This window comes from Lipophrys pholis (genome assembly GCF_963383615.2).
Source record: "Lipophrys pholis genome assembly, chromosome: 1".
Taxonomy (NCBI): domain Eukaryota; kingdom Metazoa; phylum Chordata; class Actinopteri; order Blenniiformes; family Blenniidae; genus Lipophrys; species Lipophrys pholis.
The window spans coordinates 36,637,895-36,664,326 of NC_137635.1; the positions used below are offsets into that span (position 1 = coordinate 36,637,895).

Sequence of the window (26,432 nt, forward strand, 5' to 3'; positions counted from 1 at the left end):
GGACAATTCTGCCTAAACTATTTACGGATCTGTCAGGTTTCCAATATGTGTCCCTCCCAGTGTTAAACCCATTACTACGCCCTTGGTAGGAACCAAAAGTTTTTTTCCTGAGGACCTCAAAGATCTGAGTGTTTCGTATTATACAAGTAAACCTGAGGTGTATCTATTCCCGACACTATTCAATGCTTTATCAATAGATAGCAAAATACAGGAGAGTATCAGGAACACTGAAGGTGCAGAAGTTGAATGTTTGAATCGTAATTTCAACCCTAATCCTCCATCACCTCAGCTTTTCTTTTTCACAACTCACACCCTGGGTGTCATCCACTCATTCATCTATTTTCTACATATCATTCTGGGGACTTCTACACTTTGTTATCAAGTCCAAATTTAGCAGCAACACCAAAGGATCAGAGGACCTAGAGGTGATGAAGCTGCAGCAGACAGATGCCTGTTTTTTAGACGTGATAAAGTAATGTGAAGTTAACACTGTTGATTCATTTAGGTTGTAAAAAGGGATTCACCTCTTTGTTGCAAAGCTGGTTAGCACGGCCAAGATCTGTGCAAGCAAATATGTATCTCTACTGTATGTATTTATCTCATTATGGCATGAATTCATCATTATTAAACATCCCAAATCTCTCACAACACGCAGAAGTAAAACTTTGGTGCCATGCTGTATTGCCATTTGAGGAGACCGGTTGAATATTTGGTCTCTAAATTACTTGCTATTGGAGTAAAATTATTGCCTCCAGATGACAGAAAAGTTTCAGACAGAAGAAAGTCAGTTTTAAAAAACAACAACAAAACAACAACAAAACAAATTCATGACGTGACAAAAACAAACACTTCAACCTTTTCCTTAGGAAAAGAGTGCACAGTTAACACATACACAATAAAATGTTGCTTGTGCACATTGGTGGCTAAAAATTGCCCATTAAGGTGACTGTAGGACTGAAGCACCTCGGGCTTTAAATTCAGACAAACCGTGAATAGGTAAAAGCTTTTGATACTGCACTTAACTTCGATCTCGCACAATGCAGCCATTTTCACAGACCGCTGATAGCGTATCCAAACCATGAAAAGTCATCATGGCCTTGGAGCTCTTTATGGATACATAAAACATCACATTGCCCAACATCCTATAAAAGACACCCACTATCTCTTTCTCTTGTTTTACTGTTTCCCTCTGTTCTTTTTCACTCTTGCGCGCACTCTTTCACGGGAGATCAATGTGCAGAAGTGCACAAATGCAATTTGGAGTGAGAAAAAAAAAAACAAATCTGCAGATTTAACACCTTATTCTCTCAACTGTATACTTTTTACATCAGCTGAGTAAAACCGTGGAGAGCAACAACACAGGACGTTGAGCTCAGTGTGACTCTGCATTTGACCATAGATGATGACGACGGTGATGCAGCATTTTCATGTGACTGCATTAAATTGCCATTTTGCCTCACATACTCCTTCCTTTCCAGAGGCTCCCTCGTGTTGTTGCTCTTTATTGTCTTCCACTCGAGATGATGACATTTACACATAAAAGAGGAGGCATGGTGAGGCTCTTGCCTTAATATGTGTCACTCACGTTGATGAACTGTCTCACTTAAAACAACCGCGTCGGTGGTTAGGGCTTTGACTCGAGTGCAGTTTGGATCCTCTCAATGATCCGCATCATTTCCACTGCACAACCGAGGCAAATGTCGCAATTCATGCTCAACTTCATCAGGCAACTCCAATTAGCATGTATTTACCGATTTAGGTCATTAATATGAAATATAATTAACTGATGAATAATATATTCCTATTAATTATAGATTAAATCACTAGGCAGCTCATACAATTTTAAAAGCAAAATAAGTGATGACTACAATGTAATATTTGTATCAAGTGTAGCATTAGATTTTACGCATGCTGCACCAAATTCACCATATGGGTCTCACTTACTTACTGATTGATCAGTGGATAGATGAATAGATGGGGATTGCAGACTTTTTTTTATAGATACAACTATCTTTATGGAAATTTATATATATATAAAAAAAAGAGTATAAATGACTATAGAATTAGAAAATGCAATTTGTCACTTTTTTTATTTCCAGTTATGAGAATAACTTTCATTCTTGCAGAATCTCCTTTGATAAAGAAAAGGTCTCTCAGTTCACTTTTATTTTTTCATTCAAGGTCAAACTTTATGATAAATAGTGAGTAAAGTACAGTTGTCATTTGAGTTTATTGTCAGTGTTGTAACCTTGTGGTTACAATTCAATGCTTTAAACTTTGCTGAAGTTTCTTTTTTATCTCTATTTCAAATACCCGAAAGTTTGAATGTAGCTGGCTAATGAGTAACGCGTATTGCGGGCCATTGCCTCACACCCAATCACATGTCGATGAAGTCATGTTTTTTGTTTAGCTTTTTTCGCTTCTACTCTTGTTTTATGATAGGAATCTCCCAATATGCATGAAGGAAAACAAACATAAGGAGGACTTGGAGCTCATGGTGAATACGAATACAAGGGAGGAAGAAAAAAAAAAAAAAAAACAGGAATATGAACAAATGAACAAGTAGTTAATGGAGAACAAGAGGGAGGAAGAGGGGGGAAGGAAGAAAAGATTCTAAAGAAAGATACATATAGATAGATTCCTTTTATCTACTGCTATAAAGAGGGGATTTGCGATGAAGGAATTAAAGGAGGGGAGGCCTTGATATGCAAATGAAGCTGCTGCTAATCAAAGCAATAAGATTAGCCTTCCAAATTGAGATGAAGAAAGGCTCCATTATCTCGGCCGAGTGTCATGTTTAATAACGCGGAACGGCATGGTAATTCACTAGTGATGCAACTGCAGCGTATGTGAGCGTACATGTGCGTGAGTGTTTGTGCCATGTGAGAAAACTGTGTGTCTCTGTGTGTCTGTGTGTGTGTGTGAAAAAGAAAAGACAAAAAAAAAATGTATATAGAGGGAATTATACAAGTGAAAGACAAATTCTGACCTGGTCTGTGTGTCAACTAGTGTGAGCGTGTGACAGTGAGAATGACAGTGAGAAAGAGGGCGCTAAAGGCTGGTTCCCAGGAGGAAAATGTGTATGTGTGTGTGTGTTTGAGTGTGCGCACACGCTTCGCTTTGATGCCAAAGTTTTGTGCAGGATACTGCGGCTTTCGGCAAGCACCCATATTCTGAGGCAATACTGCCCCACTTGGTCTGATTAGGGAAATTATTAAGTACTCAAAAAACACCCAGTTATGTTATAAACAGTGTGTTCATACCCATATGGAAGGAACCTTTTGCTTTACTAGTAATAACCAGCTCTTTAAATGACCCATTGTGAATGATTCGAGTGAAAGGATTCGTTGAATCCACTGTGAGAATTATTTTATTTTGTGTATCCTTCAGCTCATGGACATGTCTGCAGTGTTTTCACTTTGTGTGATCCTGCTTCCTGTCCCATCATGTTTAGTGCATCCTGCTCCTCCAGTACCTCCCATTCAAAGCTGAAACATGCCAGACAGTAGTCCACTGTGGCCAGGATTAGAAAACACTGTTATTCTGTATGCAAATTTAATTATTTTGAGAGATCGCAACACATTGGCCAACAGCTGCCTCTTGACTACAAGAAACTGCACACAAAAAGGCAGATCATTACTTAGCTGTGAATCTAACGAGGCGGTTTCTACATTAGACATTTATCTCTGCTTGAGCCGGAGTTTGAAAGAGTCCTAAAAAGAAAGATAATTTTTATGAGGTTGAAAGAATATGACTCCAAATAAATCTGAACATTGCATGCTGCACGATACATACGTAGACGTTAAAGATTCTATAATAAAGTAATTAAAAGATATTTGGTAAATATATGTGTAAATACAGAGCGCGATTTGTGATTAAAGCAGGTTGGGGTATCTGATATCAATCTCTTGAGGTGCTGCAGTGATCATATCACTTTCTGTTGCTCCTGGTGGACGTAGCTGTGTTGCTGCTTGTTTCAGTTTCAAATATTTTCACAATAGGAATGCTTGCAGCTAAAGGTGCACTGTAATTCGTTGATTGTTATCTTAGCTTATTCAGCACAAACAGAAGCTTTCCCTGCTCTCACCAAAGCCTCTTTTCATCTTTTGAATTTGTTCTCAACATTAGCTTAGCATTAGCATTGATGGCCGGTCTTTTCCCTCCATTTCTGCCTTTTGCTCAGTGTGTTTGATGTTTTCTTACTCCTTGGCCTCCTTTAGATGATGGTGTCTGTAGTTAGTGAAACAGTTTTTCATCTTTAGAGGCAAGGCTTACTGAATTAGAGACCCAGCCAGCGGCATGGCGCTAACATAGTCTATAGTGTGAGTCAACCCAAGCACACACGGTTCTGTCAGAGGTCTTTCACTATCGACCTGTTGGCGTTTCTAACTGCTTTTACCCACTCAGTGACACACCTGTTGAGGAAAAGACTGGTTATTGGCAGCTCCATTGTCCCAAACACAAAGTTAGAGACGCCAGTGACCATAGTTCAGTGTATCTCAGGGGCCAGAGTGCACGACATTGAGTCTTGTTTGAAGCTAAAAGTAAACATAAATGACCCATGCCGGTGTTAATGTCAATCAGAGGTCACAAAAACCAATGTTGCATCAGTTTGTGAATCTGCAAAAACTTTGTCATACTCTCTATTTTCTCTGGCCATTTACCTGATTTGCCCATGGTCAGCTGAATGTCCTCATTTAACCCCAAAAATGACATGGGCTACATAAATAACTGGAAAAGTTTTCGGGGGAAGCATGGTCTGATGAGGAGGGCCGGCATCCGTCACCCTCCAACAACCAAACATGTATTTTGGATTCAGCTATCACACTCCTCTCATGTGGAACCATCTCCCAGTTTCAGTTAGGGAGACTAACATAGTATCTATTTTTAAAGTTAGGCTTGAAACTTTTCTGTTTGATAAAGCTTACAGTTAGAGCTGGTTCAGGCCCTTGACCATTTTCGGGTTAAGCTGTTACAGGTCGAGACTGCTGAGAAACTTGCACTGAGCTTCTTCCCTCTCTTTGTTTTCTTTTCTTCTGGCTGGAATTGTTTTCTTCCTTTCTCATTCTCCATTCAATGATGTTTCACTCTCTCTCTCTCTCTTTCTCTCTCTCTCTCCCTTCCTGCAAGATCTCTGACTGTGGAACTGAAAATTTGTGGTCTAAGGCTCCTGCCTCGATCACATCCGCAGCGAGTAGATTAATTACTTTGTTTTGACAATCTGTTTGTTGCTTGTGTTACTACCTAACTGAACCAGGTTTGTATCCCTCCTCACACTCCACCTCCCTTGGTGATGCAACCTACTTTGTTTTAATGATCTGTTTGTTGCTTGTTGCTCTCCGTCTGCCCTGTCCTTCTATCCCCTAACCCCAACCGGAACATCAGAAATTCTCCACCTCTGATCCTGCTTCTGCAAGTTTCTTCCAGTTAAAAGGGAGTTTTTCTTTTCCTCTGTTGCCCATGCTTGGTCAAGGGCATTGTTGGGTTTGTCTCGATAAAAGTGCTTTGGGATGACTGTATTGTATTTGGCACTATGTGAATAAATTTTTATTCAATTTAGGTTAATTAAAAAAAATCAATACATGTAGTATAGAATAATATAAACAAAGCTGTAGGTTTCACTTCACTTCAATTTCCAATAATAAATTGACATGCAGTTATCGAACAATATCTTTAGTTTTTAATAATACAGACTGTCCAAAATATACTACTTGAGTGAGTTTATAGCTAACCCTCTGAGAAAAGTGATATGTCTTTTTGCTCTCTGTATTGATATGTTTTGCTGCTAAAGTAGTTTTAGTCAGGTGGCAGGGGATACAAATTCTATCCACCAATGTGGCACAAATGATAAAGCTAAAAAAGTTAGATGTGAACAAGAGGTTAGAATATACGTATATCCCCTGCTCTTTTGCCTGGAAAACCACACCCTGTATGCATGCTTATTTTTGGATTAATAAAATGTGGGACTTTAAAATCAGATTTTATTTGCCACAGAATGTTTTGTTTTGGATAAAATTTTATGGCTCACGTTGATATTTGCAATGCACCTATATATATATATATATATATATATATATAATATTTCTCATAAAGTATAGAGGTTAAACTAAATCACAGCTTTGTATTTAGACACTTTTCACTCATTGTGCTTTCTCAAGCTGAGCTGTGTCTCACAGAGGCATAGGGTGTATAAGTGATATAAGTAAGGCATGGCTGAATGATTTGCAAAAGGTTTTCCGACCTGAAAGACAAATGAAAACAATAAGAGCAAAGGGGGTGAATGGCAAAGAAGCAAAGAGGCAAATATGAGACGAGGAAGAGGCAATACCACTGGTGCGTAACAGAGACGGCCAATTGTTTATGGTAATTCCACCGTCCATCACGGCTAATTTGAGCATGACCACTGATGGCTGAAAACGCTTCACATAGCACCTTTAACTCTGGAGAGCCTGACAGGCAGAGCTGCCTCAGTAACTCGGGCAACGAGCCAATATAACCATTAAACACCGAGACAGAAATAGGCCACAGTAGCCTCCAACAGTAAGCATTCTGTTGTTGTTATCTTTACTCTTTCTCAATCCTTCCTGACAGCCTTGCCATCCTTTGGGGAAGGAAACGGCAGTCACTGGTGATTATAAAGAGCCCACCACCCCCACCTCCGCCCCTCATCCAGGGAGCCAAATTATGCCTGCATTAATATTTCATATTACACAGGAGAGACCACGTGTACTCAGCCCTTTGTCTTTATGTCAAATGAAATGTGCTCGGCAATCATCAGAGGGTGAGCCGAGGTGGTGAAGGGAGGGGCGAGGAGGGGAGGCAAAGAAGAGACGCAATGGGGGGGGTGGAGGAAAGGGAGAAGGAAAGGAAAGGCGTGAAGGAGACGAGGGGGAGAATAAGGAAGAAAGAAGTCAAACAAGTGGAGAGGAGAGCTGAGGGGGGAGATGAGGAGAGACCAGGAGAGGACGATAAAGGGAACATCTATATATCGAGATGAGAGAAAAAGATGAGGCAAGAAGAGGTGAACAGACATGAAAGGGGTGAAGAGTGCTAGGATAAGAGATTAGGTGAGCAGATGAAAGGCCAGAAGGAGGAAAAAAGTATGGAAGAAGACGGGAAGGTGCCTCAGTGTTTTAAATAATGTAAAGAGGTGAAGATGCAATTCGGGCTTGGCAAAGCACAAAGAGTTTTATCAACAGCCAATCTGAATATTGAATTATGGTTTAATTTTCATGAATATACAGAAGAAACTTGCGGGGTGTCTACTTTGGCAATCTGGCCTTGTCATTGGAGTTATCCCTGCATCATGATGACACTTTACTATGTATATCTATCTAATAAATTCATCCTGCACCTGCTCCACCTCCTGTGCTGGGTGGTGGAGCCCTTCACACCTCGCTGTTGCATGGTCAACGCTGGGATTTCATAGTGCTCCCACGTCTGTGTCTGTGGGTATGGCTCATGCAAGCCTCACTATTTTGTCTTCTGTTTTTCTGTCCCTGTCAATTTCCTCACACACAGATTTACTGAAATCCTGCATGAAGCGTGCAAAATTGCACACTCACACAAATAGATTGGGCTTTCAGTTTGCATTCGTTTCAAAGGTGATTTACTGAGAATAACCCCATGAGTGACATCGCGAGCCAACAGGAGCATTTAAACAAGGGTTTCACTTGTTTTAGACTGTTAACGCAAGGATGATAAGCTGGAAACTCCGGTGTTGGTTGCTCGCAATCACCATGGAGTGATCAGCTGGAGCATGGACGCCCTCACAAAATTTTGAGCACAAAAATGTGAGCTGGAATTTATCAAACATTTCAAGGCATTACGACAAAAAAGGAAGCGAAAGTTGAATTGGGCTTGTTTGAAATGGGCTTTATTGTTGTCAGACTGCCTTTAAGCCGGCTTGAATTGAACCCTCACAAGCCCAACCTGCAGAATAATGTAAAAAAATGATGAAAAAGTTATGAAGACGTCGGAAACTGGGATAGAAATGCAGGGTGTTAAAACGGCCTGTGTTGACAGCTTTACACAGCTCAGTGTCTTAATTTATGAAAACATAGAAACACTCAGAACGACTGTGTTTTGAATGTCTGTCTGTCTGCATGTGCATTATCCATTCAGAGCAGTGGAGAGTGAAAGAAAAGAGTGTGGGGAGGATGGAGTGAGTGGAGATGAGTCTTAAGGCTGTGTGACAGAACAATAACAGCAAGAGTGAAAGGGAAAGATCACGTACGTGACAGCGGTGAGACCTACTATGATGTTTGGCTTGAAGGCTGAGGCACCGTTTAAAAGACAGGAGGCTGAGTTGGAGGTGGTCGAGGTGAAGAAGCTGAGATTTTTTTTTTATTGGATTGGACCAGGATGGACAGGGGAGAAATAAAAAGAATCAGAGAGATCAGCTAATGTTGGGGACAACGAAGGCCAGTTGAAATGGTTTGGAGGAAAGACAACCCGATAGAAGACGTAAGGATATAGTGAAGGAGGACGAGGAGGGAGAGAACACAGTGGGATAGATGCAGATGAAGAATGATGAAGATGGCAAAAAATCCATCAAGTTTTTCAGTAAAATGACATCGGAGCAAGATGCAGACCACTTTCTCAGTTGGTAAAAAGATATTATCGCTTGTCGTGTGTGTTGCAGATTGTGCGTGACACCCAAAATCCTGCAGCCACAAATCACTACGGAGAGTTCAGCGAATGACAGAGGAGACGAACTTGTGTAATTTTTAGTTGTGAGTGTGAATAGATGTGATTAGAGAATGTGAATCGCAGTTTAGGCACCGTAATTGGTTTGGTGATTGGTCGGAGGCTTTCAAGCATCAGTAATGTTGGGTTTATGGTGCCATGGATGGTGATTTCCATGCTGAAGGCTGTTATTTGACTTGCCATATTTGCTGAAAAATACACAAAGAAAGTACTTGTAATGAGGAAAATAAAATCTGACAAAGCTTTTATATTCTGGCTCTATGCAAAATGTTCATACAAAATCCCATTTTGATTTGACAACTTTGGCAACAAATAGTTGGAAAAGAACATCTTCAAAACCTGATTAATAGAAGTGTTTGAAAAGAATGGTGACTTTAAGTTCTTTTAGTGACAACTGTGTTACTTTTTCCTCTTGGTTTCGTTGCATTAGTTTGCAAGTAGAGGTGTTATCTGGACAGCACATCTCCTCTCTGGCTCATGCCCATCAAATCAACAATTTAGCATCGGCAGGGATGCATTTCATCACAGCCTGTTTGGGTTAAGGATGCAACTTCGTGTTTATGGCATCAGGCTTTTCTTTTTTCCTTTTTTTTTACGTGAAGAAGCTGCTGCTGGATTCTGAAGGCAAAGTGACGGCACGACGGAGAAATCAATTCCCACTAACAGGGCAAATTTACAGAATCAGGTGCATGCAAATACAAATCAAATTGTATAACACCCCTGTGGGCCCGTGTCCCCTCAGAAACAAATCGCTTTATGTTGGAGATTGTCTGACCTACAACAAACAATATAAGCCATAAATCAAGCTTTCTGCCTGTCAAGATAAATGGCGCATCCCCCACATAACACTGATAACCAAGATACAGGTGGCAGCAAGTTCATCCCATTGTCCATAAATGGAGACGATGTCACCAGCAGATGGGGTTTCTCCCGGTTGAGAACAAAGGGGCACGCGGACACGCATGCGAAGGCTGAAGAAGTGACAGAGTGACAGATAGGGGATATTTCAAAGGCCTAAATGTGTTCCTGGGGTTGGAAATCTAGAGAGATTGGGGGTGGCGGGAAAAAAAAAAGCCGTTTGAGTGGCAACTTCTTGAGGGTCTTTAATTACACACACACACACACACACACACACACACACACACACACACACACACACACACACACACACACACACACACACACACACACACACACTTGACGGGAAGCTAGTAGCTGGTTGGTTGGCTGATTAGCACTAGCTTTCCAGTGGTTGAGTGTGTTCCCCTCAGGCTGAGATTGCTGCAGCCTCTTGTTAACCCTCATTGTATGAAACAACCCAGTGGCTCACCTTCAAGCACACTTGTCACCCTCTTCTCCCCAAACCTCTCTCTCCATCAACAATTATGCCGGCGCGCACGCGTGTGTGTATCTTTGTGCGTGAGTGTGTATCCGTGTCCCTCTCACTAGCTAGGAAGATAGCAACAGCCGCTCCGAGAGGGCTTCAATATCCTCTCACTCTAACCTGATTATTAATTACGGTCTGCCTCGAGCTGACCGCAGCCCAAACACTGTCTGGCACAGTTACCAAGGAGACGGACACAAAGTCATTCACAAAAAGAAAAAAGAAAAAAAAAACGGATTCAGCAAAAACAGATTGAAGCACGTTTGCAGCGCGGCAGTTGCCCGGTTTTCCGCTCTTTTCAGGTCTGCATGATGAACATTGCTGCTCAAAGTGTTCACGCATGATGTTGTTCAGCCAGTGTCACATACCACTATAAAGCATTACTGCCTCGATGACACCTCTCACTACGTCGGCATCACCTCAAAGGGCTCGTAACTCTCTAAACACTCAAGATGAAACCCATCATCTGGTTGCAAAATTGTGAGTTGATCAAAGCGACCATGTGCCAGAAAGTCAGTCATGCCTGAGCTGCACGGCACTCAGCAGTAATCAACCTGGAGCGATGCCTGCGGCGAGGCTGAGGGACATCAGCCTTTAAATGGGTTTCTGGCAATCAGTTGTGTGTGTATGGTGTGCTTGTAACACACTTGTGTTGAGATGGAGAGCAGATTAAGTACTTGCCAGCAGCAAAATATGGCTTATGATGCTGCACAAGTGTGCCCTGTGTTTTTTTTTTTATTGCTTGCCATACGGCTTCGTGTACACTCACTAGCACTTATGTACATCCTACACCGAATTCTAGAAACTCGAAATCATAGTCCCGAAAAAGCTTTATAACAGATGATTTATTATATTTATGTAAGTCAATGTAACATTTTTCAGTTTTATTGTTGTGTTTTCCACCAAAAATCCTCATGTGCATGCATTTGATGTTGGCTGAAGTTGCCCATGGGTATGAACGTGTGTGAGATAGTTTCTTCATGTGTTTGCTTTGTGAGACACTCACAACCTGCCTTGCACTACAGTCATATCTTCTCCAGCCCCCCCATGACTCTAAGTTGGATAAAGTACCAAATAGATTATGTTTTCAGACTTCCTCATACGTGTACGTTCTGAGCTGGCGTGCAAGTCTGCAAATAGCAGCGCAGAGTTATGAGAGAGGTTCATATATTCACAAGAAGGAATTCAGCCAATCCCTTTGTAGTGCTTCACTGTAACTTCTTGTAGGAATTCCTTACCTCTTGAGCTCAAAATGTATTCTAGTTTAGTGTGACTGAAACAGTAAAATCTCATCAGATGAATTAATGTGGAGAGTGAAAAAAGTGGGGGGAAAAATAAAATAAAATAAAATAAAATAAAATAAAATAAAATAAAATAAAATAAAATAAAATAAAATAAAATAAAATAAAATAAAATAAAATAAAATAAAATGTATTTGTGTGAGGGAAATCTTTTGAGCCACTCCAACAAAACTTCTAAAGCCTTTAACTGTTTTCTATCGGTCTGCAGGTTGTAGCACTTCTCATGTGAGAAAATATTAGTGCAAAAAGTATTAGATATCAGGAACAAACCTTCAGGAGTTGTTTGCGGGGAGAGTAGTTTGCTGTTTCAGGCCTCACTGAAATGAAGGAATAGGACTCTGGTAAGATCGATGAGCGGAGTTGAAGAATGATCAGATTGAAGTTATTTCCTTTCGCAGACAATGACACTCACCTGATTCTCACAGCGCCAGATAACACTCTGTATTCAGATTGATGCCATGTTTATAAAGTCACATGATGCTGTGGATAGTTATTTATTGGGATAGTGATGTCACAATATCAGATTTTACTTCACGATTCTCTGCAGTAAAACAAATATTACAATAATGTTCACACTATTATCAAAAGCACATTTTTATGCAATATGAAAATGTATCTCTTAATATCACCAAGTTTAAAAAATAAATAAATAAAAATTAAGTTACATACCACAGTTACATGATGTTGGATTTGTCTAACCTGGCTTCCTTTTGCAATATTCCAGCAGCTTTGATAAAATTCTACTGGGATGTAAAAAAGCTATAAGCCAGGTTGCCTGGTCAGCTCTTTGTTTGCATGTATGTGTGCTTCCAGTAGGTAAAGCCTCTTTCAGGGATCAAGGGGTTATCTCCAGTGCTTCCCATAGTGCTTCATCAAAGTTTCCTTAGATTGAACATTTTAATTCATGCCGATGCTCTGAAGCTGATGCTCTGAATTTTCCAAACAGTCCATAGATTGTCTCATTTTGATGTCCCATTAAAATAATTCCAAATGCAATGCGCTGCACACCACTGTTAAGCCCGGTTTATAGTGTCCAACGCTGCCCACAACGTCTTTCTAGAAACATCTTCTGTGTTGCTTCCATGGGACTTAATCGGTTTAATTCATCAGGATGAAGACGCACACGTTCACTATCTGTCCCACTGTTTTATGTAGAACAGTTGGGAGTCAAATCAATGTGCAGCTTCAGAGAAAACTTAAAACATAAGGTGGACATGAATGACAATGGGGGGAGGGGGGGGGGGTGATACTATCTAAGGAAAGAAGATTTGGTTAATTGAATCAGTTCTTCAATTGTTAATTCATTTTTGTCCACAAGAGGGGGCGAATGGCGGTGTCTGACTGATTTGTCTGTCCAATTACACTCATACCCTCTGACAGATGGGCAGGTGGGGGTGGAGTGGGATAGGCGTGAGCTGGAGTATCCCCATTGGTAAAAGGGATTAAAAGCTTGAAACTGGGGAGGCTCCCACTCATTTACAAATGTGGGAGGAATACATGTGGAGTGTTGAGTACAGAGCTAATGGCAGACGACCGTTGATTCGCTGTGAGTGCCAGCCAATGGGTGCGCGAGAAGAATAAAGCAATGATGATTATAAAGTATTGTCTGATAATAGCTGGGGGAAGGGACTGGATGTGTTGGGGTCCTGCTGGATAAATGAATAGGAGCAAATCAATGAAAACATCCTCCTTTGCAGACGGAGGACATAAATAAGGAGGCACAGAATATTACCTTTGAAAAGTACATTTGCTCTGTATGTCTGTTTTCAGATTCATGTGTATTTTTATCATGTTTGCACACAGAAAATGCCAAATGATGTTTATAGGAAACACAAACTTGATTCCTAAATGTTTTGATCTCGTGTATTATTCCCCTATTATCAGGTCCCTTTGCTGTGCCTCCCTAAGGTTTCTTGGTCTTGTTGACGAGGTAGCTGCGGTAGTAGAAATTACTAAAAAGTGCGATGAGGCTGAGCGAGTAGGCCAATACAACGGCGTTCATGGAGTCAGGGAAGTCGCAGTCAGCAAACAGGTTGTAGGTGGTGTGGATGGTCACGATGAAAAACTGGAGCTGGTGAGAAGGAAAACGAGCATATCATTGTTCACTCTTCATAGCTTATCCTGACCTTGTCATCAATGTTGACTGTAAAAAAAACAACACATTGAATAAAGACAAAATGTACATCTTTACTGTAATAATTCAAGTAAATTTTTCCCATGAAGCTCAAACGAGACATTATAGAAACAATATATAATTATTACTCATTCAGATTTTACTGTGAGAAGCAAAACAAAGACAAATTAAAAATGTATATGATGTTTTTCTTCCAACTCCATTAATTGCCAAAAAATAACCAAGGACCACATATCTCACCAAGAAGAAGTGACACTGAAAAGACCAAGGTAAAACTGCAGTGCGCAAGATAAGTTAAGATATATAAACAGGATTTCTTGTGAAATGTATTTGCCATGGCAGTTATGGAGCTGTCCATTGATACCAATGCAATACCAATCATTTACATTCTTTATGCTGCCTCTAATTACCAAGCAGCTCAACATCTATGTGTTTCATCAATGCTCATTTATATCAATGACACTAATTGGGATGGATATACCAACAGTAATGCATTGCGGGATAAATATCGACCCTCTAATATTCAATGTTTCAGGGTATATCATAAAATGCCAACTGGAAGTGAGTAAAAGGTTGCCACACATCAATTTGCCAACACGTAAACAGAGACAAAGTACAATTACCAGTCTCCCAAGTCATCTCAAATGTCTCCGTTTTAGCTCTTCGGTTCACTAATTGGTGATGCCAACTGTTAATGAATGCTTGAGGGTCAACTCCAAAGGTCAGAATAATCATAAGAATGGCAGACGGGCACCCAGCTGACCTATATAAGCAAGAGCCATATAGAATAATGAAGAAAAAAAGAAAAGAAAAAAAAGACTACAGGATGCATTGTTTCTCCATCAACAATATAAGCAGAGAACAGATGGTCCACTAGTTAGCCGAGGTGCATCAGAGCAGCTAATCCATCTAGTTATGAGAGCAGCCAGTCAGAACAATGATAAACCCACCAGGACGTCTGTGTAATAAGCTCATCAAAGTATTTAAGTTTTGTTAGGCATTATACCAAAAGAGGAAGAAACTGGTCAATAGGTAATGGCACGTCATGCCAGAAGTGACATACCTTATCCAAGTACTTTTATGCAAAGGCAGTATGATATTAAAGGGATAATTGACTTAAGACAAATATTGACCAGCAGCAGGATTAAACATTAAAAAGTGATCCGTGGTGAATTTGTTCAGTCAGACATTTTTCTTAATATTCGTTTTCAAGAAACAACCTAAAAGTAGAATACAGTCAAAATAAGTGTTAAAGTGATTAAGACCCACAAATGGCTTCATACTGACCAGCTGCAGGGAGGTGAGGTAACGTTTCCACCACAGATATTTGGCCATGCTTGGCCCCAGCGCTGCAAGGCCGTAGTACAAATACATGACCACATGGACCAGGGAGTTGATAAGACCAATCAGGAAGGCTACAGATGAAAACACAAGACGAACACTGAATGTGACCTTCCTCCACAAAATGCATGGGTGAGTGTGCGTTGTGTTCGAGAACTTCATTTGCACAATTTGCTCATGACATTTCATGAGACCGGGCTGGTGGGCGGCACTTACACTGGCCCCCGGCCACATATTTAACCCCGGCCCACCAGTTGAAGATCATGGTGGCGTGATGGTAGACATGAAGGAAGGTCAGCTGACTGTTCTTTTTCCTCAGGATGAAAAACGTCTGAAACAAAATAAAAGCACGCAAGAGACAAGCACGCAACACAGCATCGCAGGCATGCGTTAATGTGAGGCGGCGGCACAGCAGGTACAAGTACATGACACGTTTCTGAGTCAATGCACAATAGATACTGGTGTAAAGTTGTAAAAACATACAGTACTTCAGTACTCACAGTGTCACTGAGCTCTATAACTTTGGAGAAGTAGAACCACCAACAAACTCTCGCCATCTGTCATACATGAGCAACAAAACAGACATATTCCTTCATCAGACATGGAGAACTAGTGGAGTTAGTTGAAGAATAATTAGGATTATCTATAAATATTGTTCAACTAAAGGCATTTTTAGGCTGATCAAATGCAGGTATTGTGATTCATCAAGCTTCATTTACAGTTAGTAGGTGCAATTCTCATTTATTGTTCTACAATTTGTTCAAATTTGGCCCTCTGGTAGACAGGATGACACGTTTTGTGGACCTAAAGTTGCATCTCGTCGAGGTGATTCCAGGTTAACCCGTCTGTTGCTCACTGTTGGCAGAAGCCGATCATACAGCCCCTGTGAGAGGTTATCTGACCTGGTCCAATGTGAAGCATAACCACGATAAACTTCTAGAATACATTTTGAAAGGATTTTGTCCGAGGCGACAATCTGTGTGCATTTGAAGATAATTTCAGCCTTGCTGGGAAAGTGGAACCATATGAATAAAGACTCACCCTCATTGCCAGTGTGCTGTCGCTGTAGTCGACTGGCTGGCACAGCAGACTGTATCCAGCCAACCAGGAGGAGGCTGTGAACTGGAAAGACAAAAGCTGCTTTCATCTCAGCTTTGATTTCTCCCATGAAGCAGAAGGAACTTTCATTCAGTTTTTTTTTTTAAAGACAAAATATATTTCCAAAAAATATATATTCCTACAAGGAAAGCTCATGTGGTACCACTACCTGAGATGTCGAAAAAAAACTAAAAACCTCATTCTGGTTGATGACATAAAATGAGTTGACATGCAGAGTTGGGTGACACAGTCGTTTGTTTTATTTTGTTGCTGTTTGAGAAGAAATCCCAAACAGAAAGTCTCCTCGGTCCTTACCTCATAGAACATGTAGGCAGATAGGCAGACCATGGCAAAGTTGTAAACGATCAGGACGGGTTTGAGGTTGACTGGCTGCCTCTTGGCCATCAACTTAGGCCCCAGCCAGATAATCATCAGGTAACAGGAAAATATACAGCATATTGGCACGGGAGAATGGACCAGCAGCCAGCTGTCCGTCCTTTTGTCTAAACAAAGGCAGGGAGACTATCAGAGGGAATACTTTTAAAGATCTGTTGACATTTCACAAAGATCCAATATCAAATCTAAAAGTCTTGCCTCCATGTTTCAGAATCCCATGGTAGAACATTTGGACTTTCTGCCACATGGTAAGCGTCTGGAAATCCTAAAACGGGAACACAAAAGCAGGAAAAAGTCTTCATGGGATGCTACATTATTTTCCAACCCTGATCCACAGGGGGGTGGGGAGGGGGGGGGGATTTGTCCAGCCCTCATGTATATATGTTTTACCACTGTGTTTTGTCACAACCCTCAAAGAGTCAAAACAAAAGGCCTCGACTTCACTTTAAATGTCCAAACAATATTATAATCATTCAAACTAAATCAATCATTTTTGGACCAAATCAAGCGAAGGAACAACAATTTACAAGATGTAAGATGTGGAAATCAATAAACTGTGTGATGTATATATGGGAAAACTTAAGAGTGTGAGACTGACTGCTGAAAGACATAAAGAATAAAAGAACAACTTCAACCTCCATTACCCAGAGCATGGCGTGTCTGTGGCATCAGCCGGGGAGGAGATAGAGCGAGAGAGAGAGAGAGAGAGAGAGAGATGAGAGAGAGTGAATTTGATGGCTCACTGATTTTCTGTAACTTCAACATAGTGAGTCCAGGTACTGAGTTACTAATGAGTGGGTGAAACATTAGACCTTCCATCCAGGGCACCTGTTACTCATTGTATGACTATGTCAGTAAGTCATCTTTGTGAGGTTGCTGGGTTTTTCTTCATTCTGAGCTGACCGGTAGCATTGCACACGTACACGCCCGGCCTGATTCACGTTTAATAAAAGCCCACCAAGGAATGATGTGCCTGGATTCCCTCAACCAGTTCCAATGTGTTTCAGTAGCGACGACACTTCAAGGATCATCCTGGAAGTCTGAACTCTTCAATGTATCAAGGTATTGGAAGAAACAAAGTCCTTCCTGTAAATTCACTGTATTTTCTTTTTTCCAACTTAGCTTATTTTGCGAAATAAAAATTCATTTACTATCTTCTTTGCCTTTGCTCCCCTGTCTGGTGTGTTCGCGTCACTTTTCTCTCTATCTGTGTGAATGAATCTGGTAAAAGACTCTTTAGTTTTTAAGAGATAGACAGAATGTATTCAGCGTTCACCTACCAGCCAGATCCTTTACCAGTAACACCTGGTGAAGGTCAGCTCCCATTGTCTCAAGAACTGGCCTTACTGTAAGCAACACTGTCTCAGTGCTGGTGAGAGTCATCGGAGGCCAGAGTATCTGTTCAGTAATTGGACAAGTCCATAGGACTACATCAACCACGCGTATTTATGATTTCTTGATGTTGAACAGAGATCGCTGGAAAAGACTGGAGTTGAAATGATTGCCCAGAAATATATGCAATTCTCTCTCCATTAGGAAATAAAAGCCATAGATGATTTATTTAACAAAGACCAGTGTCCTGTTCTTGTGTTCAGAGATGAAGTACATAAACATACTCTTAGCCATAGATAATAACTCGCCTGATCCCACACATTCACCACTTTCCCAAAAGAAAAATATGAAATCAGTCGTTTAGAGAAAATTTGGTTGCACAACTCCTGCGTGGCACAAAATCCACCCAGAGGTGATTCTTTCGGTACCTCGGCTCGAGGAGGGGATCCGATGTCAAAGATAGAGTTTATTGAAATGAGAATGAAGGGATGTATCTCAGTTCAATCTTCAGGTTTGACTTATGCACATGATGTACATGAACCAGAAAGGATCAGGTGGAAGGAGGGATGATGAGCCACAGAAAGTTACCTCTGGAGCAGCTATTGGGGGTTGTCTTGCCGTGTGAGTTCCATAAAGAAATCTAAGCAATGTTTTCTCCACTGAACTCTTCAAAAGAGAGAGACTAAGTGCTCTACAGTGAAAAAGGAGTAACGCAATCAAGTGGGCTGTTGGAGTCATTGCGGTCCGTCTTAGGTCGACACTTAGGGAAAAATAAAATAGGGATGTCAAGATGCTATTGCTTCTTACAAGCCCACGACTTTGCAGTACTGGAGGGAAGTCTAACCTGGCAGCTGACTGTATCTCCTGACTGAAATTGAAGTACTGCAGTCTTGGGAGAAGCAGGGGGAAATGTAATAGAGGCCAGGGGCTCCGTTACCTTATATGATGCAATTCACCAATATAGTTAGAACAAAGAACTTTACATTAAATGAATGGATGAGCACAACACACATTCAGTGGGTTTATTGCTAGTTTGGTTTATTTGGATTTGATTTGATTTCCACCTTCTATCATTTAACCCAAGTCATCTACGTATTATGTGTTTAATGTACTGGTATTTTTCTTATTTTTAAAAGTCTGTATTTATCACAATATTCATCAGAGAACTAATTACATAATTTCCTAGAAGAAGGGAAAAAAATGACAGTACATCTAAATGTGCCTACGTTTTTGCAGCAGATGGTATTTTAGGTTCATAAATCGTCCTCTCTAACATTTTACGTTAATGGAGAACGCCCCACTACAAATTTGATTAAGCCTCCCAGAGATGATCTGGATTATAATTCAAGGATTATGTTAACTAATCCAAACGTATCTCCTGATAATGGATAATAACTAATAATCCCCTTGATGAAGAGTTGTCTGATGTGGACTACTGGGTGACGCGCGTTCGAATATGACTGTGATGTAGCAGTGCTGCCATCTAGTGTCTGAGGCTTGACATTGTCCAACTGTTCACGTATCAAGTGCGTTGCTGCTTTTTATCTTCACATGAGCGCCCCTCTGTGATAGTGTGGCTTATACACAATCACAGAACGGGGTTTTTTTGTTTGTTTTTTAATGAGAGAACTAGTGCACTTATTAGAAACAACACTGAGAAGTTTGATGTCCGTTTTTGACTTTAGACTGGGTAAATATGTGATAATATTGCTAAGATCAGTCACTGGAAAACGAATACATTGGTATTCAAGCCTCCTTTTTATTCACTGCTCTTTTACTCTGCAATTCATCCCCCCATAGTAAGTTTTCCTCAAATATCACCTCGTTTCTCCCAAAAAGTTGACGACTGACTCTTCTAATCTGAGTCCACTATCAGATTATTGGTGTGTCTACTTCATCCACAACAAGCAATGGCAAAAAAAAAAAAAAAGATTCAACAAAAAATATATATAACAAAAGAAAACAATGAGTATAGTGAAAGCACTATTTGCAGTACTGAAGGGACATATGTGAGGATACAGCTAAGTAGTTAAGCCTCACCTGGATCCCCACAAGGATTTACAGAGGAAATCCCTTACAGAGCCAGACTCGACGTACAACCTACCTTCAGCTTGCAAGGAGGGTAAACTGAATATATATTTGATAAGAAATGCTTTTAAAGCCTAAATCTTATCAGTAAACAAATGTAAATCTTTTGCGACATAAATAAAAGTGCACCTTGATTGAGCAGCATGTGTGTAGATCAGTGTAGCGGGTATTTTACTTACATTGCCAGGAGTCAGTCATCTGTAAGGACACATTATGTGCTGCTAAGTTATGTGAAGGCATCACCGCTTTCTTTGCTTCATTGTTGATAAAGAACACTGATGTCCTACCGTCATCATGATGGCAGGTAGTTTAGTTGCTCCTTCTCCCTTCTCCCCACAGTCAGAGCGCACCGCATCTCAGCCATGTCTTAAGCATGACTGAGGTAATCAACCTGTGTGTGTGTGTGTGTGTGTGTGTGTGTGTGTGTGTGTGTGTGTGTGTGTGTGTGTGTGTGTGTGTGTGTGTGTGTGTGTGTGTGTGTGTGTGTGTGTGTGTGTGTGTGTGTGTGTGTGTGTGTGTGTGTGTGTGTGTGTGTGTGTGTGTGTGTGTGTGTGTGTGTGCGTCTGTGCGTGTGTGTTTTGCATGACTTATGGCCAAGCTCATTTAAGCAGAAGGTGCATCCAATTGTTCTATTTATATTCAACATATTTAGAACTGGAGGAAACTTGTGATGATATGATGCAAAAACAACAGTAACCTTTGGGTAAATAATCAATTTACCAACTTTGCTAAAGTGTTTATTAACCGTTAGAAGGAGGAAATCTTGAAAATGAAAGCATTGGCTCAGGTTGATAAATATATCCGCTCAAACATATCTGCCCACATTGATACGACACACTCAATCTTCTTGTTAGGGATCAATGTTAATGAGATAAGTTCAGTCTCTGTAGAGGAAATACATGCATAAACATGTCGGAAGCAGCATGTAACAAGCAACGTCTTCTGCTAGACCAAAGTCACTCATATTCGCTCTTTGTGTTTCTAAACCCCAAAAAAAAGTCAATCCAATGAAAAATCAAGCTCTAAATGCCTTCGTCGTGTTAGATAACTCCACAAAGACCTTGTTTTAGTCATCGAGCTGTTCTCAAAATGTCTTTAAAGTACTTATTAAAAAGAAAAAAAACTGGCCAAATTGTTAAAACTGTGAATCTGCGTCTAACCGTGACCTCGTTGAGGTTTGCTCAGCCACAACGCACAGCGTCCTTTGCCTCTGTCTGGATGCGAGCACGCGTCGGGCCCTTCTGCACCTTCCACACATCCATCTGCAGCTTCCTGGAAGCAGGGTTCAACTGTAGACTTCATTAATGGGAGAAGCTGGCGAGACCTGGCTGCAGTATCCACTCAGAGAAAGGAGACGTGAAACGTCTGGCTAAGAAACCACAAAGAGGTGACTGCTTGAGGCAGACGGCTGCTCTGCGAATCACCCTGCAATGTGCATATTCAAAACAAGAAGCTAAGAAATTGATGTTCTGAGTAAAGAATGAATCATCTAAATAAAAACACTGCAAATTAAGTGGCATCCTAATCTTCCACCTACATCCCAACATGATCGCTGTGGTTGTGATTGTGGTGTGGGACTGGATCCTGGTCTGTGTTATGTTGGGGGTAGTGGGGCTGATGATGATGGTGATGATGATGATGATGATGATGGTGATGATGATGATGAGCCGTCTCCACTGACGCGTCTCCTGTAGCTTGATGCACACTGTCCAGAGAGATTGTCGGCACTGCAGCAGTTTGGTTGCCATTGACTTGAACTGTGCCGTTATTGAAGTCGGTGAACCCATCGCCCGATGAAGTGGAATTTGACTGTGAAAGTTCAAAAGCACATTTAATATTCTCACAATTACTTTTGGCTGCACTTCAAGCTAAAAATATAAAATCGGCCAATAGTCATCCCACTGAGTGACATCCGTTTATCTTTATTTGAATATGTAGTTTCTTGTTAATTTTTGTTTTGATTTCAAACAAATTTATGATCAAATCATTTATATCTCTACCTGCTAATAAGCATAGATTTATTTGAATTCACACAAAAAAACCCTGACAATAAAAAAGTGAAATTGTGGAATTTGAGAAGCAATTTTGCCATTTACAGCCAGTTATTTGTGGGGACAAGCATTTGTTGTGTTTTTCCGTTTATACTTACGGAGCAGTTGCATATATTTTTGAAATAAGTGGCTCTGATGGCAGCCTCTACGTAAGGCTGTGCCAGGAAACTGTAAGGCAGCACGATGTGGAAGGTGAGGAGGCCGCACCTGAGGGAACCGGGAACAGAGACAAAATGCAGATGGTGATACAGTGTTTGAAACCAATGGACAGGAAATATATCCTTAAGTCATTGTTACCTACACTGTAAAAACTGACAACATATGGTAAAAGAAGGGAAGCGTTAACTCAATTGAAATTCACTCAAAAACCAACCATTTTGAGTTTTTTTTATTAGAATTCCAGTTTGTTCTAATGATCCACATTTCTGAAGTTGATCATATACGTTTACAAAAAATGTTGATATCAGATTGGTGAGGATGTTATCCCTTTACTTGAAATAATCTCATGTTTGAGGTCAAATATTACAACCATATTCAGCACTATGTAGACAACCACAAGTTGATCCTTTCCATATCCCAATGTTTTTACTTCAGTGAAAATGTCCCTCAAACCGTAAAAATGATAAATTAGTTGAATGGCACACATTTGACAGAGAAAGAAATCTCTGAGGTACCCTGGAAAAAGGTGTGTATATGCCCTTAAATGCTTCATTTGTTAGCAATGCGGGGATTAAACTCTGAATTCCCGTCCAGTGGGATCGACTCATCCTCGCCACTGTAGCATCGAACCCCATGAAACGGATTATGTATTGGAAACAAGTGGATTTTTCTCATTAATATATCATTATTATTCTATAGTAAATAAAGCACAAGTGAATACAGACAAATCGGCACTTAGAAGGAGGCTGAGCCTGGTTCTTTAGTACAGCCCCTTCAGTAGTGTAGCCAAGTCAACTAAATGTCATTTTAGCATTATTTGTCAAAGTCACCTTAATAAAAACATTGTAATTTGTTTATTGCAATAATTTAAGTTGAAATAACTCATGAGGTTTAACAAGACAGTATAAGGTCCATCTCTGCAACTTTTAAAGTCCCATATTATGCAAAATGTAGTTTCTGACCTCATGACAGGGAAATAACTCCTCCCTCTAGTAGTGGATACTCACTTTGACCCTCCCACAGGTAGATGAGCTCTGCTCTCTAAAATTACAAGCGGGCGCCTTTTTTTTTTTTTCAGTAGGGTCGTCTTTACCCATACACATATACATGTATATGTCTATGGTTTTTACCTATCATAAACCAGGAAGTCATCTTTGTCTCCATCCAGGGCCTCCCACACGTCATCTTGTAAGGGAGCCTGCTGGTACACGGGGACTCCAGGGGGCGCTCTTCTCTTCAGCTCCCAGTACATGGCTCTGGAGAGAGCCTCGCGCTCATTCACGATCATGAAATGTACATCTGTGATGTTGTTGCGGGTCAGCTTGTCACGCAGGCCTCCGATTCTTCATTCAGACATGGAGAGAGAGAGTATGATCAGTCAGTGAGAGGTCATTTACTATAATTACATAAAAAGTTTCTATTATTAATGTAATCGAGTTTGGTATTACTACAGACATGTATACACATGCATAAATGTGTAAAAAAAAAAAAATCAATAATGATACATAATTTGCTGTAAACTAAGGCTGGAGTTTGGTGTATTATTTGTTATCTTAGTATAATTATAAAACAGTAGGAATGACCCCTGCCCCGAAGCGTTTTGGCCTTTATGTGTTGTCAGTGTTGTGCCTGAACGAGTTCAATGAACGTTCGTTCATGAACTAGTCCATATTTTGGGCCAACGTGAACTGAACGTATCATATTTCTGCCTGGTGAGCGCGCTCATTCTGGCGTTTATGAACGGCGCTCTCACAGTTCAACTTTGTTTAAGACAGTGCCACATTTCCGAGAGTTCCAGTCGATAACCCGGCTAAAGCACACCGTAAACGGGCCTTAACATGTAGGAGGAAAACAGCCAATCTGGCAACAGAAGCCACCAAAGAGTCGCACCGCCACATGCGTCATCAAAATGCGAAGCATCGCGGCAAAAACAAACGGAAGACAGCAGCAATACGTCAGACTCTGGCTTCACGATTAATACTTCATATTCGTATGGTTACCGTGCTTTCGGGATGATAAGTCGCTTTTTTTTTTCTTCTTTTTTTTTTTTTTTTACATGCTTTGAACTCTGCAGCGGACGACTTGGCTTTTTAAGGCTTAAATTCATGCCGCTGATACGTGGGTGACGCGTTCAGGTGCATCACGTAACTCCATATTTCTTTTTCTTTTTTTCCTTTTTAAATTTGGTGGCTGCCGCTTATTTTCCGGTGCGCTCAATAGTCCGGAAACCCTGGTATTTAAACGAATTTTATGAAAAAATCTGTGATGATCCAGGTGGAAAAAAATCTTACCTTTTTGTGTAAACTTTGCCCGCTAGGTTTCACGAAGCAACTCCGTAAAACAAACTTGAGACAACACATTGAACCCGGATGGACTTTCAAGGTATGTGCCAGTAACTAAAGAATTCCTTGAGGGTTTTAGTATTTTATTTTATTTTTTGTTGTTTAATAATTCCTCATTCAAAAAGACCATTCAGGCAGTAAGTTTTTCCTCGTGTTTTTGAGAATATACTGTCGGGGTGGGGAGCTGCAGCTGGCTACTAGTGTAGACTGAATGGATGGCAACAATGAGGAAATGCCAGTATTCTGAGGGTAATAGCTCGCAGCAACATATTGAAGAAAAAAAAAGAACTATGAACTAGTTTATTTTTTGAACTGTGAATTATGAACTGAACTAGTTCATTTTAAAATTTGTGAACTGAACTTTGAACTAGTTTGTGTAGAAACTGAACTTTCCCAACACTGTGTGTTGTCATTAAGAGTGACCCATACAACTCAATTCATCCAGGAAGTTTGTAAGTAGCTCTTTCATCTTGGCATCCCCCGGTTTAGAAGGCCATATAAGCACTGAACCCTTTTTACCTTCATGCACAGGTGGGAAAAAAACATCTTTTTGTGTTTTTCTTCAACCAAACATTGCTTCCTGTTGTGATGCAGATTTACGTATCATAAAAAAGATAAATGGACTTTCTAGTGACTTCTAACAAAAAAAAAAGTCAAAGAGAGGCTGGGATGGTTGCACCACTGACTCGTTCCACAGAAAGCACAACCGACACCCGTAACACCCACGTGACAACCCATAAGTGAAGTCAGCAAAAAGCAGTACTAAGTATTGGTCTTCTTATCGAGCATGTGTTTGCAAAACTACTGTTAATGTTTTAACAGGTTTTTTTTTTACCATGTGTATTCATCTACGCTTACTTCAATCCAATGTATTCTTACTTGGAGGCCTGAGTGAGGCAGAACTGTCAGCTGGCCTTCAACAGAGCCACCACGGCCACACTTCCCAGCAGCTCCTTCGTGGGTGCTTTTCCCATTATCTCCCAGTGGGGGGCAGGTTTGCAGATTCTGGAGGCATCATTGTCCCCCTCCACCAGCAGAGTGGCATGTGAGGCCCACAGCAGACCTGGCAGGGCTGCGAGCAGGCTCAGCGTCGAGAGAGAGCGCATCGTCCCTCCCTGGCCGCCTGAAATAAGCACACCTGCGAGGGCGACGAGCAGGAAGCCATGTTACAGTCCGCAGAGTTCAAATTCCAAACAGCCACGCTAACAAGGCCCAAGATAAGTTCAAGAATTAAAGAAGCACTGTAGCATTTCTCTACTTCCATGGGACAAAACAGAAAGAAAATGAGCTTAAAGCGCAATGTCGTTTGCATGTGTGGCGGGGGTGTGGTAAATGCAGTTCCTGAACGATGACATAACGCATCTCGTGCAGCCTGGCATTCAGTCCTTGGCAGTGTTCCCTCACAGCCTGAATAAAAATGGCCAAGTCAGTCTGATCCCAAAATAATTAAAACAGTAAACCCTCTTTGTCTCTGTCATCGCACACAGAGATTATCTACAGAAGGGGTTTATTATGAGGTAAACTGCCAACGGATCGAAGAATGTGGAGGACACACACACACACACACACACACACACACACACACACACACACACACACACACACACACACACACACACACACACACACACACAACACACACACACACACACACACACACAGAGATGTTTACAAGTACACACTGTTTGGATTACATTCATGTTAACTGCATTTTCAGTGTGTTTAAGCTTGCTGTTTTTGTTAATAATTAGAATAAAATCAAGGCACAAGTCACAGGCAATACATACGCAGCTGAATTAGAAACAAAGCAACAAAAAAATCAAAGGTCACATTTTTAAAAAATTGCGTAAAAAGACAAATTAAATAAATGTCATTTTGTTCACACTCCCAAAGTAAAAGACCTGACGTGAAAAGAAGCTCTTACCTCTGTTCGCACTTTGTCCTGTGACCCACACAGACTGAGAGTGAACCCCTGTTGCTTTTAAACTGTTTGTGTTGACGAAGCACAACCCCCAAATCAAACAGGGAGAGAGAGAATGAGAGGCAGGGACGTTCTTCATGCCAAAGGACTTTAAAGCGAAAGTGATCAAATGGAGC

The 26,432-nt window shown here is 40.8% G+C and overlaps 2 protein-coding genes across 2 annotated transcripts; both read right to left on the bottom strand.

Annotated features, from left to right (window-relative positions):
* Nucleotides 1-11,873: 11,873 nt before the first annotated feature.
* elovl8a (ELOVL fatty acid elongase 8a) lies at nucleotides 11,874-16,622 on the bottom strand. Its single transcript, XM_080460541.1, has 7 exons — nucleotides 16,562-16,622; nucleotides 16,283-16,470; nucleotides 15,911-15,991; nucleotides 15,370-15,426; nucleotides 15,086-15,200; nucleotides 14,816-14,943; nucleotides 11,874-13,465 (listed from the first exon to the last, which is right to left on the bottom strand). The coding sequence occupies exons 1-7, from the start codon at nucleotides 16,608-16,610 to the stop codon at nucleotides 13,298-13,300; spliced, it is 786 nt and encodes a 261-aa protein (XP_080316667.1). The 5' UTR covers nucleotides 16,611-16,622; the 3' UTR covers nucleotides 11,874-13,297.
* Nucleotides 16,623-20,397: 3,775 nt separating this feature from the next.
* On the bottom strand, nucleotides 20,398-26,348 carry selenop2 (selenoprotein P2). The gene is made up of 5 exons (XM_080477194.1): nucleotides 26,260-26,348; nucleotides 25,215-25,473; nucleotides 23,124-23,336; nucleotides 21,933-22,041; nucleotides 20,398-21,592 (listed from the first exon to the last, which is right to left on the bottom strand). Exons 2-5 carry the CDS (start codon nucleotides 25,439-25,441, stop codon nucleotides 21,317-21,319), a joined length of 825 nt encoding a protein of 274 aa, XP_080333320.1. The 5' UTR covers nucleotides 25,442-25,473; nucleotides 26,260-26,348; the 3' UTR covers nucleotides 20,398-21,316.
* Nucleotides 26,349-26,432: the final 84 nt, after the last annotated feature.